The sequence below is a fragment of the Bos indicus genome, chromosome 8, assembly GCF_029378745.1.
Source record: "Bos indicus isolate NIAB-ARS_2022 breed Sahiwal x Tharparkar chromosome 8, NIAB-ARS_B.indTharparkar_mat_pri_1.0, whole genome shotgun sequence".
NCBI lineage: Eukaryota > Metazoa > Chordata > Mammalia > Artiodactyla > Bovidae > Bos > Bos indicus.
This window is the reverse complement of record NC_091767.1, coordinates 65,184,934-65,202,230: the sequence shown is the minus strand read 5'-3', so window position 1 is coordinate 65,202,230 and position 17,297 is coordinate 65,184,934. Positions and strand designations below refer to the sequence as shown.

The 17,297-nt window shown below is 37.5% G+C and overlaps 1 protein-coding gene across 3 annotated transcripts in view; it reads left to right on the top strand.

Moving 5' to 3' along the window:
- The window catches only part of TEX10 (testis expressed 10), a 46,509-nt gene that overhangs the window by 25,324 nt on the left and 3,888 nt on the right, over positions 1 to 17,297 (top strand). The window contains exons 10-13 of one of the 3 annotated variants that reach the window (XM_019966278.2): positions 2,768 to 2,874; positions 4,162 to 4,295; positions 13,072 to 13,152; positions 14,922 to 15,103. In XM_019966278.2, the coding sequence (XP_019821837.2) occupies positions 2,768 to 2,874; positions 4,162 to 4,295; positions 13,072 to 13,152; positions 14,922 to 15,103 (504 nt within the window). The remainder of the gene's footprint in view (positions 1 to 2,767; positions 2,875 to 4,161; positions 4,296 to 13,071; positions 13,153 to 14,921; positions 15,104 to 17,297) is intronic. The other 2 variants (XM_019966279.2, XR_002181292.2) reach the window with 2 other exon arrangements.

The following is a 17,297-nucleotide window of genomic DNA, read 5'->3' as shown; positions in this document are numbered from 1 at the left end:
TTGGAGAAGGAAATGGCAACCCACTCCAGTGTTCTTGCCTGGAGAATCCCAGGGACCGGGGAGCCTGGTGGGCTGCCATCTATGGGGTCGCACAGAGTCGGACACGACTGAAGCAACTTAGCAGCAGCAGCAGCAGCAGCTCACTTTTTTAGTAGTTTTTCTTTAGCTTTGTTTGCCAGTCTCTTCATACCAGGATAGGATGTAAGTTTGAATGTTGTCACCCAAAGTGTGCTTCATAACTGATAATAACTTTTTCCTTTTAGCAAAAGAGAGCTGTTTGCAATGTGTTGCCTATATGTGAAACCCCTCTTTGTCTAGTTCAGTACTTAATGCCAGGTCTTTAAGAAATACAATTTAACTTAAGTGGGTTCATGTCTGTTAACTTCCAGTAGAGGGCACGCTTTTCCCATGATAGAACTAGTGGAGGATCTGTTTTAACATTCGTTTAAAAGCAACTTTGGAACACCTCTTAAAATTAATTCTCTTTAAAACTTGTATTTAGTATTTATTGGCATCAGTTATGATTGACTTATGCTCAATAACTTTTGTCAAGGATTTTTTCACAAGTCTTTTTTTACCTTTTTATTTGTGGCACGTACTGAGAAAATATTACTTTACAAGTAATGGTAATAGAAGTTTATAATCATCGAAAGCAAATTGTCATGTAGTTAAAAGTCTACTAAGTTAAATTTTGCCTTTTAGCATGTGCACAGAGTCTTAGTAGACTTCTCTTTCTGTGGATGTATTGTCCCTATTCAAACTAATCTCTTTAAAAATTAAAACAAAATGGGGGCTTTTCAGCTTTCCCAGGCCAGTGGTATTATTATTGCATCACTTTTTCTAGATTTATAATTGAAGAATAATGTTTGGTTCCTTAGAAGTCACCTGGGTTATTTCATATCTTTGGTTTTTTCTTCAAAATATCCCTTTCTGTCCTTGATCATGACTGTAAACCAGCCAGCTTTTTCATTATCTCCCACCTGTAAGTAGTCTTGCTTCTCAGCTCCATATATTTCATGCACTGTTGCCAGTTAATTTTCCTGAAATATTCCTTTAATAATTTCTGATTTTCATCTGTTACATTAATTGGGCTCTACGATCTAGTTCATTTTGGGTATTGTAGTTCTGACACTGTTGTCTCTAGCAGAGGGAGTTTTATCTAAGAGCAGATCATCTCAGTTTGTTGAGTGTGTGAAAAACCCATCAACTTAAAACTGTTGGTGTTTAGTTTACCTTTTAAAAACTGTACTTCGAATTGCTGTTCCTACCTTTTTTACCATCCACTTAGAGCTTTTTTGAGTTTGAGTTTTTTCTCCCCCTCCATCTACCTGTGTTGTTCTGCTGACCTTTACTCTTCCTTATCCTCTCTGCCCCTAGTTAATTTACAGCTGGTTTGGGGAACATAAGACATGGATGTGGAAACGTAATCTACATTGTTAGATAAAAATATCAGAGAAGGGAGAAGTTACTGAGAAATTCAGCCTGGTTTTGAAGCAGAGTGAATATGCGAGCTGGGCTGCCAGGAGCAGGTCTGGTTTACTTCTGTTGTCCAAGCATAATTGATGAAAGCGTCCCTTCTATTCTCAGAAGTGTTCTGGTGTGTCCAGGATATATGGTCATGGTAGTTTTAAGGACAGTGTGATACATTGCTTGTCTTTTGTCCAAACTAGATTTTTAAATGGATTTGCTACCCCTTTTAGCCACTGGATGGCACAGTTTTCACTGGTTCAAGAGGATATTGGTTTGTTTTCTAATCACCATTTTGTACTCATTTCCATTGAGCATCTCTGACTTTTTATAACCTCTTGGCTTGTGATATTCCCTCCATAGCCCTTTAAGCAAAGAGAAGTCCTTTAAGTGGGAATGATTCAGAAGAATGTTTCCATTATTTTTAACTCCACAACTTTTAAGAATGTTAATAAATAGTTATTTCAGTGGTAAAAAAAGTTTAAGTTCTTCTCGTTGAATTAGAAACTCCTAATTTTGTTTTGACATTTATTCAGATTTCTGTGATAAAAATAGTAGTCTTAGCTTTTTGGATCTGATTATTCTCAAGTTTTCCTTTTTCTTTTTTTTGCTGTATCCATGGTTGACATTTGCTGTATTCCTTCTTAGTCTTACCTTGAAGAGAGTTTTTAAAGATATCACTGGAAACTGATCTCATAGCAGGAACCAGATGATCTTCATGTAATGAGAAGCTGCTTTATGTTTAGCTATTCCCTTAAGTCCCCTACCAATACTTTAGCTGCAGTATTGTGAAGTAGACTTTATAAAGCTTTGCAAAGTATAGGAATGCATAGTTATCACAGAGTGGCTTTAAATTGAGGTATTCTTTACCTAGTTAAGACGCTTTTGCTCAGGTAGGAAGCAGGAGCTTGTTTAGACTTAGCTCGTTTATATAAGCAGGTAAGACTTTTTATGAAGATGAGGGAGTAAACACAGAGCAGCTGAACCTGCTACTGAAAAGCGGAACTTCATCTTGGCCCTTGAATCTGAGTTTTGAGTGCTGTGGGAAATTGTTTGAGTTGTACCATATATGTGGACTGGTTATGCTTTTCAAGGAAACTTTACATAAATATATGCTAAAAATGTTTTCCATATTATGGTACTTGAACCCTTATATGTAAAGATGATACATACCATGGATTTTTGTCTGAGCTCTTAAATTAGACTTGTTTTCAATAAAGAAAAATAGTCATATATTCTGTGCTTTATTCCTGAGTCTTCAAGTTGGTCACTTCTAGTACTAGGTCTCCATTTATTATAGATCGTCATTTTCTGGATGGAAGTCTTCAGTGAAAGAACAGAATGGAAGTGTTCAGTTAAACATCAGTAATGCGGACTATTTCAGCTTCTTATTTTCAACACTTACAGGTAACTACACTGAGCTGCCAAGTTAAGGAAAGGAAAAGAACCTAGGATGAAAATTCTCCTGGGATTTACTGTCTTAGCTGTTTGGGTCCAAGTTTTGAACCTCGCTGCATAGTTTAATAAGATGGTGAACAGAATATTCATTTTAAACATGTTTAAAATGTTCAGTGTGTTAGGAAAAACATCAGATTTTAATTAGCCATATTTTGCTTTCCATTGGTTTCAAAGAAAAATTAGTAACATGAGTCTTGATGTGTTAGATTGGTAAGTATTATTACTGTTGTTTCAAATGATTGTACTGTCTTCAATAGTTTTGTAAATGGATCATAAAGATGACAGTGTTTGAAATTTTCTGAAGACTTAAACTTAAGAGACTTATTTAATATGTTAAGTCAGAATCCCAAAATAGCTTGAAAGGGTCTGATAAAGAGCTGAATGTCGCAAGATAAATATTATATAAGAGAAACAAGTAGACTTGTATGTGTGTGTTTGATAGTTTTGGATGTATGCGTTTGAGATGGATGTGAGGGCTTTATGTTTTAATTAGTAGTACCTGTCGGAGGGTTTAGCGGTTTTAGGAAACTCATTAGGACTCAGTCAGGAGTGTGATATGGCTTCTAAACCAGATGATGACTCTTTAGGGCATGTTGGTGGAAGTGCAGTGATCTGAAAACATCAAAGCAGGTAGCTAGGGTCAGAACACATTGTGCTGGTATTCTGATCATTCTAAGAGCTGTCTTTCAGGAGGGGCTTTGGTACGTTGTTTGTATAGGTCAGGCTAGGTATAATAGAGGTGGTAAGAGAATCAGAACTCTTACTATATAGGATAGGTAGAAGAAAGTACACAGTAATTGTTGAAGAAATAGACTTAGGAGGGATGGAATAGTTTTAAAACATTTGAAAGGCTATTACGTAAGAATACGAGTTTGGTATATGTATGAAGGAGCATGTTGTTACTCTTGTTCATTTGCTTTTTAAACCTGACATTAATTAGAATGATTATGTCTTTCACATTTATTTCAGTATACAGGTGGAAAGTCCTCAGTATAAGGGGTATAATATTGTTTCTTGATGTGTTACACATTTGATTCAGGTCACATCTTTGTGTACATAATTATATGAATTTTATTACATTGCTGGCATTTCATTTTTTAAAATAATACATGAAGAAATTCAGGGAAAACAGCTTGAAGAATTTAACTTGAAGATACATGTTTATTTTTTAAAAATTATTGAAGAATGTTACATGCTTTGTGATTTATTTTAAATTGGCTTTCTTACTCAAATTAGGATTTTCAAAAGAAGAACTGACTTGGCTTCAGAGCCTTCGAGGAGTGCCTCATGTCATCCAGACGCAGCTTTCCCCTATGCTACTTTACCTCACTGACTTGGATCAGTTTTTACACCATTGGGACGTAACAGAGGTAATGGTCCATTTGAAAAGGCATGCAAGATTGTTAGAATTCAGTTCATCAGCCACCAGTAGTTACTATGTGTTAGCATTGCCTTGTGTAAGATATTTTTAGAGATTGAGAGTAGTATAAACTGAAGCGACTTAGCAGCAGCAGCAGCAGAGTAGTATAAAATACAGTCCGTGTTCTGAAAGTGCATGTGATCCTTGGATATGTGATGTAGATTCCTAAAGAAGAGTGTTCATAAAAGTTATGCCACTAGAACAGAATAAATCAGCTGTTTGAATGATAGAGACACATTTATTTTCTTTTTGCTGCTGCAACTAAATCACTTCAGTCGTGTCCGACTCTGTGCGATCCCATAGACAGCAGCCCACCAGGCTCCCTCGTCCCTGGGATTCTCCAGGCAAGAACACTGGAGTGGGTTGCTATTTCCTTCTCCAGTGCATGAAAGTGAAAAGTGAAAGTGAAGTCGCTAAGTCGTGTCCGACTCTTAGCGACCTCATGGACTGCAGCCTACCAGGCTCCTCCGTCCATGGGATTTTGCTAGTATAAGGTAAAAGAATAAATCCATTTATAGAAAAGAGGAAAGGCTTTATGGAAAAGCAAGAGTTTTACATAGATATTGAAGGATGAATAAGAGTTAAGTAGGATTTTATATCCTGAAGGTGGGTTTTTCTAAACAGAAAAAATTATTTGGAAGTTCCTTTGGTTTTAAAGAATTAGTATGTGGTTTATCAAAGTTACATTCTAAACCCCAAATTTCCCTTGAATTTTAAACTTCAGCCTAACAAATCTTTTTAGATAAATATAGTAAGTTTAGGCAATCATTTTAAAAGGAGACTTTAGTTACATTTTATCCCTTTTACAAACATATTTAAAGCTTTAAAAAACAGTTTTAATAATATATTCACTATTTGGTAAATAGTTCAGTTTTCAGACAAACCTTCACAATTGTTACAGTAAATCTTAAAACATTTAATAAACTTATAAGCATGGTACATCTTAATATCTTAAGTTTCAGTACTGTTTATAGTGAAATTAAAATTAAAACTACAAGTCTAGGTTAGGTGTTAATAGTGTTTTAAATTGGAATTATAGGGCTGATCTTTTATGCTAATGGTCAGAATTGTTTTATGTTACAAATATATAAATATGTAAAAGCATCATCTTCCCTTCCATTGAAAGGTACTTCAATGCCCAGTAGGATTGCAGTTGTGTCATCCCAAATAATGTTGGTTGGAACCTTTCTTGCAAATTCTGAGGTTGTGTTCTGTGCTAGCTAACTTTTTTTTTTTTTTTTTTTAATGATTCATAAGGTTTTTGGTTAGAGCATTGACTGTATATTCTTTTCTTGTAACTCATAATTGCTAGGCCATAGCCTTTTCAAACAAAAAACAACCTTTGTCATTGTTCTCAACAGGGTAGTCTCTAGAACCTAAATCTGTTTTATTGCTATACCAGTTGATTTTATTCAGCTGATCTATTTACTACTACTTTCATTCTTTTCCAGAATAATCTTTATGTCCTTCCTGTATCTTAGGGCTACACCTTTTGTAGACATTGAACACATTTCTCTCATGGTTTTTTTGACTCTGATCACAATACTTAGGTCATGCCAGGGATACTTTCTTCTCTTTATTACCCGGTGCCTAACTATGTTCATATATCGGCTTTCAAAAAACAGTGGATTTTAAACAGTGAAAACTAATGAGTTAGGTAACCAACCTGCATATTTAATATCTGGCATTTTATCTTAATCCATAGTGCATGAAGAGATTGAGGCCTTGCACACTACTCGATTGGAAGGATTGGGTTTAGTAGTAGTAGTTGTTTTGTGAGATTGTTTCTAATGTTTTTAAACTACATCATTATGGATTGGGGAAAGCATGGTATGGGGATTCATCAGTGGGCCCCAGATTCCAGACATAGACTTGTTAAGTGTCTAGTTTAATAACTTGGACAACTCCAATAATCTTTCTTTGACAATTTTAATTTTTCAGAATCACATCATCTGTGTAAAGACACATGTCGTGAAAATGTGATTGGTTATATTTCTGAGTGTACATTGGCAAGGACATGTATTAAACTTCAAGGATGCTGTCTTTGAAATGTTAAGACATAAATTAGGAAAAATCTGAAAGTTACATTGTTCATTTTTGAAGTTAAGATTCCAGTTCTATTTTGGATAAAATTTGCCTTTAAGTTGGCCTTTTCATATGAAATTATTTGAAATATATGTAGTTTTTGACAGCCTTAGTGTAAAAATTGATTTTTTATTATTATTTCATTTGAAAAAGTTAGTAGTCCATGGAGTGGGTTTGCTTAGTTGTTTTATCTGCTTAGTCTGAAGTGGTTTTTTATTTAAATCGGACCTTTATTTTCTGAGTAGATTTTCTTCACAAAGTATAATTTACTTATTTACTTAATACATTTAAGAATTTATTTATTTACATATGGCAGTACGAGGTCTTTGTTGCCATGTACAGGCTTTCTCCAGTTGCAGCAAGTGGGGATTACTCTCTGGGGCTCCTCTTTAGTTGTGGAGTGCAGGCTTCACACTCCACTGTGGTGGCTTCTCTTGTCGCAGAGCATGGGCTCTAGGGCTTCATTAGTTCTGGCACACAGGCTTCGTTGCCCTGTGGAATCTTCCCAGACCAGGAATTGAACCTGTGTCCCCTACATTGATGGCAGATTCTTAACCATTGGACGACAAGGAAAGTCCCACAAAGTACAATTTAGAAGAACTGAAGGATAATAGTAAAAGTGTTCTTCCATTCCCTGTCTCCCAGCCATCCACTTCCCTTCCTTAGTTTCTAAATGTATTCTTTTGGATAACTTCTGTGTCTTCACAAATGATTATATGTATTCTTTTGGCTTCTCCTTTTATACAAATAACATACTCTGATTTGGACCTTGCAGTTTTCACTTGGTGTCTTTGTGATCATTTCTTCTAAACACTGAAGGAAGAATTGTATGATCTTGCCATTAATGATGGAAATAGTAGTTAAAAGGGAAAGATCACAAAGGGAAAAGGAGTCTTTGGACAGAGATATCATTCCCAAATGGAAGTGTCTTTTCCAGAGCCAGTGGAAGGTTTTATGGTTAATTTTCATTGTCGTTATAAAATTTTGAATGGTTTGAAAAGACTACTTTTTAACTAAATTTGGAAGAATAATAAGAAATCATTACTGTAGTTTAAGAAATAGGACAATTTTATTTTTTTGAAACCTCTGATTTTGTTTCTTTGAAACCTCTGATTTTATTAACAGTTTTATGTGTATGACATTTCTGTATAAAATTAGGTAGAAAATACTTCAATGTAGAAATTAAACATACAAAATCTTAAGAAAAGTAAAGTTTTGTATTTTTTTAAAACTCTTAATTTCCACACTAGCACATTGCCGTGCCTGTTCTGGAATTGTGTACTGTGAGGTCAGGAATCGGAGGTGTGCAAGTTTCGGTTAACACTGTAGTTGCAAAAGTGAAGATTGCCTATGCATGTGTGTGTTTGTGTGTCTCTGTGTTTGTATTTTTGTTTACTTTTATTTTGAAACAATTTCAGACCTAGAGAAAAATTACAACTGCAGTAGAAAGAACTTCTGTTTTCTTAAACTATTTGACAAAATGCCCATAGTCCCTACTTCAGCACAAGCAGGCCGTATTTTATTGTACTTGCAGATTCAGTTTTTACAAACTGAAGTTTTGTGGCAGCGCTGCATTGAGGCTGTCTGTCATCTCAATAGCACTGGTACACTTCGTGTCTCTGTGTCACAGTTCGGTAATTCTTGGAATATTTCACACTTTTTCATTGTTATTTCTTACAGTGAGCTGTGATTGGTGATCTTTGATAATACTGTTGTAATTGTTTCGGGCTTTGTAATTAATTGTCCTCATGAACCGTGCCCACATGAGATAGTGCAGTGAACTTAGTGAAATATGTGTTCTGACTGCCCCGCCAGCCAGCCGTTCCCTATCTCTCCCCTTCTCAGGTCTCCCTATTCCCTGAGACTCAACAATTCTGAAATTAGGGCAGTTAATAACCCTACAGAGGCCTCTGTGAGTGTGTGTGTGTTAGTTGCTCAGTTGTATCCAACTCTTTGCGATGCTATAGACTGTGGCTCACCAGGCTCCTCTGTCCATGGAATTCTCCAGGTAAGAATACTGGAGTGGGTTGCCATTTCCCTCTCTGGGGGATCCTCCTGACCCAGGGATCAAACCCCAGCCTACTGCATTGCAGGTAGATTCTTTACCATCTGAGCCACCAGGTGTTCAAGTGAAGCGAAGAGTTGGGTATCTCTTACTTTAAATCAAAAGCTAGAAATGATTATTAGCTTAGTGAGGAAAGCATGTTGATAGCAAAGATAGGCTGAAAACTAGACCTCTCTGCTGGTTAGCCAAGTTGTGAATGCAAAAGAAAAGTTCTTGAAACTAAAAGTGCTATTCCATGAACACAGGAATAATAAGAAAGTGAAACAACCTTTTTGATGACATGGAAAAAGTTTGAATGATCTGGATAGAAGATCAAACTGCCACAACATTCCCTTAAGCCAAAGCCAAATCTCAAACAAAACCCTGATGATGATTTAGTTGCCAAGTCGTGTCTGACTCTTTGTGACCCCATGGACTGTGGCCCACCAGGCTCCTCTGTCTATGTGATTCTCCAAGCAAGAATACTGGCAGTGGTTGCCATTTACTTCTCCAGGGGATCTTTCTGACCCAGGGATTGAACCCAAGTCTCCCACATTGTGGGCACATTTACCAACTGAGCTATAAGGGAATCCCTAAAACTCTAATAGTCTCTTCAATTCTCTGAAGGCTAAGAGAGGTGAGGAAGCTGCAGAAGAGTTTGAAGGTAGCAGAGACTGTTCATGAGGCTTAAGGGAAGAAGCCGTGTCCATGACATGAAGGTGTAAGGTGAAATAGCTGATGGGGAAATTTCAGCAAATTATCCAGCAGATCCAGCTAAGATGAGTATTGAAATGATGGCTACCCTAAATAACAGACTTTCAACATAGACAAAACAGCTTTATACTGGAAGACGATGCCATCTAGGACTTGGCTTAGCTAGAGAGGAGTGAGTGCCTGGTTTCAGAGCTTCAGAGGACAGGTTGACTCTTGTGAGGGGCTGATGCAGTTGGTGACTTTAAGTTGAAGCCAGTGCTCATTTACCATTCTGAAAATTCTAGGACCCTTAAGAATTATGCTAAGTCTACTCTGCCTATGCCCTATAAAGGAAAAAGCTTGGATGACAGTACACCATGGTTTACTGATTATTTTAAGCCCACTGTTGATATCTTCTGCACAGAAGAAAAGCTTCCTTTAAAAGTATTACTACTCGTTGACAAAACACTGGTCATTCTGGAACCCTGATGGAGATACACAATGAGATTAATGTTTTTTTCATGCTTGCTAGCACAGCATCCATTCTGCAGTCCATGGATCAAGGAGTCATTTAGACCTTCAAGTTTTATCATTTAAGAAATAAGCTGCCATAAATAGAGATTCTTCTGATGGATCTGAGCAAAGTAAATTGGAAACTTTCTGGAAAAGAGTTCACCTTGTAGATGCCATTAAGATCATTTGTGATTTATAGTGAGAGGTCAAAATATCAACATTAACATGAGTTTGGAAGAAGTTGATTACAACCTTCATGAGGAGTTCAAGACTTCAGTGGAGGAAGTAACTGCAGATGTGGAAATAGCAAGAGAACTAGAATTAGAAATGGAGCTTGAAGATGTGACTGAATTGCAGATATCTCATGATAAAACTTTGAACAGATGAAGAGTTGCTTCTAATGAATGAACAGATGAATCTACCCCTGGTAAAGATGTGAAGATTGTTGAAATGACAACATAGGATTTAGAATAGTACATTGACTTTGCTGATAAAGCAGTGTCATTCATTGACCCTGACATTTTTGAAGAATCAGTTCAGTCGCTCAGTCATGTCCGACTCTTTGCAAACCCATGGACTGCAGCACGCTGGGCCTCCCTGTCCATCACCAACTCCCGGAGTTGAACTCATGTCCATTGAGTCGGTGATGCCATCCAACCATCTCATCCTCTGTTGTCCCCTTTTTCCCCCGCCTTCAGTGTTTCCCAGCATCAGGGAAATGAGTCAGTTTTTCACATCAGGTGGCCAAAATATTGGCATTTTAGCTTCAACATCAGTCCTTCCAGTGAACATTCAGGACTGATTTCCTTTAGGATGGACTGGTTGGATCTCCTTGCAGTCCAAGGGACTCCCCAGAGTCTTCTCCAACACCACAGTTCAAAAGTATCAATTCTTTGGTGCTCAGCTTTCTTAATAGTCCAGCTCTCACATCCATACATGACTACTGGAAAAACCATAGCCTTGACTAGATGGACATTTGTTGGCAAATTAATGTCTCTGCTTTTTAATATGCTGTCTAGGTATAGGCTGGTCATAACTTTTTGTCTAAGGAGTAAGCATCTTTTTTGCAGGACAGTTATTCTGTAAAATTTCTCTCAATTCAGGTTTATTTCCACATGGTTAAATCAGGTTATACAGATGTGGCAGGAATACGACACAAGTGATGCTGTGGGTTTCTGATGGCAGCTTGTCAGACGGTGCAGGGTTTTGATTTGTCCCATTAGGTGTTCACTTTGCCCACTTGAGTAAGTGGTATCTGGTCACCTTCTGCACTCTAGTTTTTCCCCTTTAGTAACATTTTATGATGTTTTGAAACAGTGTAAATATCATTTCTTTTTGGTCTTCTCTTTTATTCTTTTATTTCTTTTTGTTAGTATGGTTTCTTACATTTTCCAGTGGGGTAAATTTCCTTACTATCTTTATTAATTTTGATACTCACGTTTGCCATGGTCACCTCCTGGAAGCAAACGTCTTTGTTCTTTTGACATGTCCTCGTGTTTCTCTGAGTGCTGTTGACCTTGAACAACACAGGTGCGAACTGTGCAGGCCCACTTACATGCAGATTTATCTCAGTAGTAAATACTACATTACTGCATGGACCCATGGTTGCATCTGCAGATACGAACAGCGTTAGATGTGGAGGGCCCACTATTAAGTTACGTGCAGATTTTCAACCGCACAGAGGGTCTGTGCCTCTAATCCCCTCCCCATGTTGTTCAGGGGTTAGCTGTACTACCTTTATTGTATCACAGATTGTTTCAGATTTGTGTTGTATTTCCCCTGTCCCAGCCCAGCAATCAGGTATTTCTTTAAGAAGCCCAGTTTTCCTTTAGGTGGAGAATGCATTTTAGGAAACAATTCTCGACTCTTATAAGTGTGTTCATTGCTATTTGATGTTGCTGTTCCCAGACCTTATCAGTGAACAGAAATCAGGAATTCAACACCATGGGGTTCATTCTGGTTTTCTCCTTTCCCTCTTGTACCTGCTTTTTCTGATGGTGAGAAACCTGACTTCCACTTAATATATTTACCTACTCGGTCACTTCCTTTGTCTGTGATCATCTCCTTTCCGTGCCACCCTTTTCCCCTGTGGGCATCTTTTTTCTTATCCCATTTGAACTCCAATTCTTTGGGACAGAGCATCTGTATTTGTTAACAGTTAACTGACTCTGGGCCACTGAAGCCCTCCCATTGACTCTAGTGCTGATATCTAGCTTGGCCTCACGAGGTAGCTTTAGAACTGATTCATTCAGGAGGGGAGGGAGGCAGAAGGGAAAAAGGAGGGGATTGAGTGATCATTTATTATTGAATGGGCCTTTCAAATATGATTTACCTTTTATGAATGATAATATTCACTGTGCTCATTTTGAAGAAGGAAGATGCCATTGAAAATATCCTGCTTACATTGTTACCTACAGGTTTAAAAGAGAAGACAATTGCCCTATGAAAACTCTGGGTAGTATCACTCTACAGGAGGTTCTAGAGAGACATAATGCAGATACTGTTGATTTTGAGGATTGACAGTTCTCTTGAATTTATCTTGACTATTCTTTCTCTTCCTAGAGTCATATTCTTCTTTCCACTAGCCTTATCTTTGTCTCCCCATGGGATTTTTCTACATACTTCATTTTGGTACTGCATTCCATTGGCTTCTGGAGTTGTGTTGTGATTCTCTGAAGGACTTGATGCTGTCATTCTGCTTCTTGTTTTCTTGAGATCTTGGAAAATTAAAAGTACTAGAGATTTGATTCCCATCTCGTTCATATTTTTCTTCCTTATAGACTGTTGTTTTACCTTTAGGGAATAAGAGGCAGCATAATTTGCATGTAGTATTTCTCTTTTCTGGATCATGTTTTTTTCAATGATGTATTTTTCCACCAAATGGGAGAAAAGCTTTTGTCCGCTCTTTGTTTACATCACTGAGACCTCCCTGTTGTAGCACTTATTTAATGGGAATGTGGGCTCTACCTTGGTTGATTGTAAGCTACCCGAGGGCTGTGAGACAGAAGTTTCTCATTCTTTCACTCCTGTGTGTAGCGCCTGATAAGACTAGCTCAGTTTGTGTGGTAGTCAGGCAGTTGTGTCCAACTCTTTGTGACCCCATATTTGGTAGCTTGTCAGACTCTTCTGTCCATGGAATTCTCCAGGCAAGAATACCAGAGTGAGTTGCCATTTCCTTCTCCACAGTGCTCAGTAAGTATTTAATAAATGAATTATTTGGAAAATTAGCCCATATATATGAGGATTGCTTGTTTGATGCTTGCATCTTTAGAGTCACTTCTTGTTGAGTTTCTTTTTAATATGTAGAGCAAGTAGGTTTAAAAAAAAACTGTTGGACTTGTTTCTGACCTACAGTGTTCTGATTTGGTACCGGTTTTCTCCTTTCTGACAGACAGTCTGTCACAGTTTATTGGTTGTCCCTGTCCGAAGCCAAAGCTTTGACGTCCTGCAGACTGCCATCAGTAAGCATTTGGTAAATATACTTAAAATTTTTTCTGTTAACACAAAAAGCATAGAGATTCACTGGTTAAGATTTGGTTTGCCATAATCGGGGAGAGACTGAGTGTCCAGAATCTAAGCTTAATAATTTCATGGCCTCTCATCTGTGGTGAGAACTGAGAAATCTTGGTTTGTTTGCTGGCTGTTGCTAATTAATTCTGTCACCTTAGGGAAATGGCCCTTACTCTCTCTATATGAACAATGAAAGACCTTAAAATGATACCTTGGGTCTTTCTGACTTGAAATGCTTTCATGAACATGTGCTTGGTGTCATACCTAGAAGGGGTGAGGTGTGGAGTAGGGCTGTCACCTCACAGGCTTAAGGGCCTGGTCACTGGGAACAGTGAGCTTAGCCATGAAACTTACTTGTCTCTGGGCTTGTGGATGTCTCTTGTTCCCATTGGTATTGAATTCTCATTAGGTATGCTTGGGTTTTGCTTTTAACTTCCTCCAACCTTTACACTTTAATCTTTGACTTTTTACTATAATGATATATTACAGTGCAAGGGAGAGCCCCCAAGGTTTTCTTCAAGGGACTGTCACTTGTTTGGATAATTTGATAGGCACATGCGTACCCCCTTTCTTTACTTGCCTCAAGTTGGAAGAGTACCACTTTGACTTCTCAGTACCCTTTTCTTCCTGCTATTAAACTTCCAATCCATATACATTGTATTTCCAAAGAGCCCCATCTTTTTTTTTTTTTTTTTTAACTTCCACTCTAGAAATGTATGCCCTCCTTTGATTACATTCACTATTCCAAGATCAGCATTCCAGTCAGTCTTGGTCACTTTCTTCAGACAGCCTGGTGGAAAGGTCAAGACCTCAGAGCCTGCAGACTATGATTACTCAACAGTTGGCTTGCAGGAGATTTTAACTGTGTATACTTAATGTTACAAGTTAGAGTCCAGCTTAATGACTGTTTACACAGCAGAGTCCAGGTGAGCTAGTGTACCATGATGTCCCCTGTCTGGGTCTCGGGCAGTGAGGCAGTCAAGAGTAAGTGTGGTATTACCTTACTCCATTGCAGATGATTTTCTTTGGTTATGTCTGAATGACCAGTTAAATCCAGGGGAAGGATAATTGTAAAATGAACTCTGGTTTGTGCATTTAATTTCCTGGGATGAGGGTGGTGCCAGATTAGCGTTTTCCAGTCTGAATACTCAGGATCATGTAAATGTGATTATTGGTATCAAGATTTTCTTTGGATGCATGAAATAATCCTTTTAAATAATGTTTTTGGCCAACAGTAGAAATTGTAACATCTAGAAAATTTAAGAGACTTTGTCTTGAAGGAGATGTGGGGAATTGGATCGATAGTATTTCTTGAGTTTAAATATTTTCAGTCATTTCAGGTAGCAGTTAGTTGTCAGAGGAAAACGGGACCTTAAGGTGTGGTGGGGGGCATGGCATGTATTGTGGTTGTACCGACTTCCACCAGTAGTAGTAGTAGTGTAGTCGTTAAGTCATCTCCGACTGTGTGACCCATGGACTGTAGCCTGCCAAGGCTCCTGTGTCCGTGGGATTCTCCAGCAAGGATGTTGGAGTAGGTTGCCATTCCCTTCTCCAGGGGATCTTCCCAAACCAGGGATTAAACCTGGATCTTCCCACATTACAGGCAGATTCTTTACCATCTGAGCTACCAGTAGTGATGGGAGGTTAATTGTCCAGGTGATGGTGTTTGTTTTTATTCTGGGGAGAAGGGCTGTTGTGAAGAGGTCATTAACCTCATTTTTCTCTGCCTAGGTTGGATTGACTGTAATTCCTGACAGCACGGCTGGCTGTGTTTTGGGTGTTATCTGTAAGCTCCTGGATCATACGTGTGTACTTAGTGAAACTCTACTGCCGTTTCTGGCTTCTTGTTGCTACAGTCTGCTTTATTTTCTACTTACTTTAGAGAAAGGAGAAGCAGAACATCTAAGAAAAAGGTAACAGTTTTATACTCTTAAACTTTTAATTTTTTTCCTACTTGTTCAACTGCCTTCAGTCAGTCAATCCATAAAAGATATTTCCAAAATCTAATTCTTTTTTAGAGTTTGTATATCCCTCGCTACCTGCTTCTTTGTTCTTTTGTGAATCCCCTTTGTGATGTGGTATAGCAGTCTTAGTTTTTGTTTTTTCTTGTAAGCTACAAATTTGCAAAGTTAGATGGTATTATAAAGTTTCTTGGGAGCTTTCCTTAACTTTGCTATAGATCTGGCAAGAAAATTCTGTGTTTTAGAAGGATGGACTTATTAATACGAGCCTTTGTATTTTGTTCGGGCTTCATTAGAACTAGCCAGAGTCAAATTTTAAATTCATGGGTTTAAGGAAATTGTTCCAAGATGCTGGTGTTTTTTAATTATTACTTTTGTTCCTATATACTTTTTAGACTAAAGCTTCTAGGATAGTGTGGAAGATTTCACTTTCATTTTCAAAAAGTGTTCTCATGCTTACGTTCTTTTTGGTATGCTGTTTACAGTTCATTGCAAGAAGGTTATTAAACAGTCTTAAGAGATGATCACATATAAGAAAATAAAAATCATTCTGTCACATTTTGACATTTGCCTTTCAAGTCTTTTTTGAGCTTTTAAGTGTCATAGAAATATGTCATACATATGATTGTGTAAAATATTTAAATAGTTTAAAGAGTATAAACTGAACATCCATTTAGCTAAATTCCAGGTTTAGGAATAGAGTGTCGTCAGCATGCTCTATCCATGTCCTTTCCATAGTTAAATTTCTCTTTTACACCTCCAGAGATCACTTCTGTGTTATTCACTTTGCTGCCTTTATAAATGCACATAAAATTTTTAAATAAAAACAGTTCATTTTTGTTTTTCATGTTTTAAGAGTTTGATATAAAAGGAATTAGTGTATTTTTTTATGACTTGATTTGCATCATCGTGAGAGTTACTCATGTTGATTTAAGGATGTAATTCATTTTGTTTCTCCATACCAGGAGTCAGCAAACTTCTTTCTATGTAAAGAGTCAGATGGTGAATATTTTAGGTTTTTGTCAGAACTTGTCAGAACTACTCAGCACTCCCTGATGCTATGAAAGGAGCATCACATGATACATAAATGAATAGGTGTGCTGTGTTCCAATAAAATTTTATTTACAAATACAGGCTGCAAGCAGGATTGGCTGTGGTCTGGTACCCTTGCTCTGTAGTATTCCGCTTTATGAATGTACTGTAACTTACTGATGGGGATTTTTCCCACAAAGTGTTGTGTGTATTTAAAACTTGGTAGATTTCACTGTTAATATCCTGTAAAATTTACACATAAATAAATAGATCTGATGGTACTTTTCTTACACATCATCAAACTTTAGGTCTCATAGCTCAAGAAAAACCTTTGTAAATAGCAAGGAACTTCTCCAGGTTATAAAAATTTTATAATGAGCATCCCCATTTATGAAATAGGTATTTTGCTATTTGTCATTTCCTGTCACTTGAAATATAGGCCCTTCGTGGTATACTTATGTTTCAGAGGTCTTCTTAGTTTCTTATAGAACATTCTGCTTTGATTGTATATGGTTGGACTGAAAAAAATTCAATGTGTTTAATACATTTTGCCTGTTTAAAAATTCTGTTTTAAAAGTGTGTTGTGCGGGGTATTGGAAAGTTTGATACTACCAGGACCATATGCATCTCTGGATGACATTACTTAGGCACAAGAAAGGGTTGGCAGCCCGAGCCTTAGGTACTTAAATTTCCCTTTGGGGCTGCTTCTGCCCTCCTACACAAGGTAATTGTGGGATTACAGATAATGAGAGTGCCAGTCAAACTACTGGGAGCTTTTGATTTCACAAGTGCTAACCAAAAAATCGGGCTCGACCAATTGAGGTATTCAAAACTGTGGCCACAGTTCTCTGAAGAAACTGTTGTGTTGTTTCCTGGACTCTGTTAATAAATGAAAGATCTGCTCTTCAACTGAGCCCTCTTGTCTTGTAGATAATAGTCTGTTCTTTTCTATGGTTTTTGACTCTTTTCTCTTTGTTGTCTTGAAAGTCAGGTTATATCCTAGTGTAGGTTTGTTATTATTTACCCTGCTTGAGACTTAACTTCACTCCTTTAACCTGAAGACAAGTGTTTTTTTTTTTCAGGTATGGGAAGTACTGTTTTTATCTCTATTATC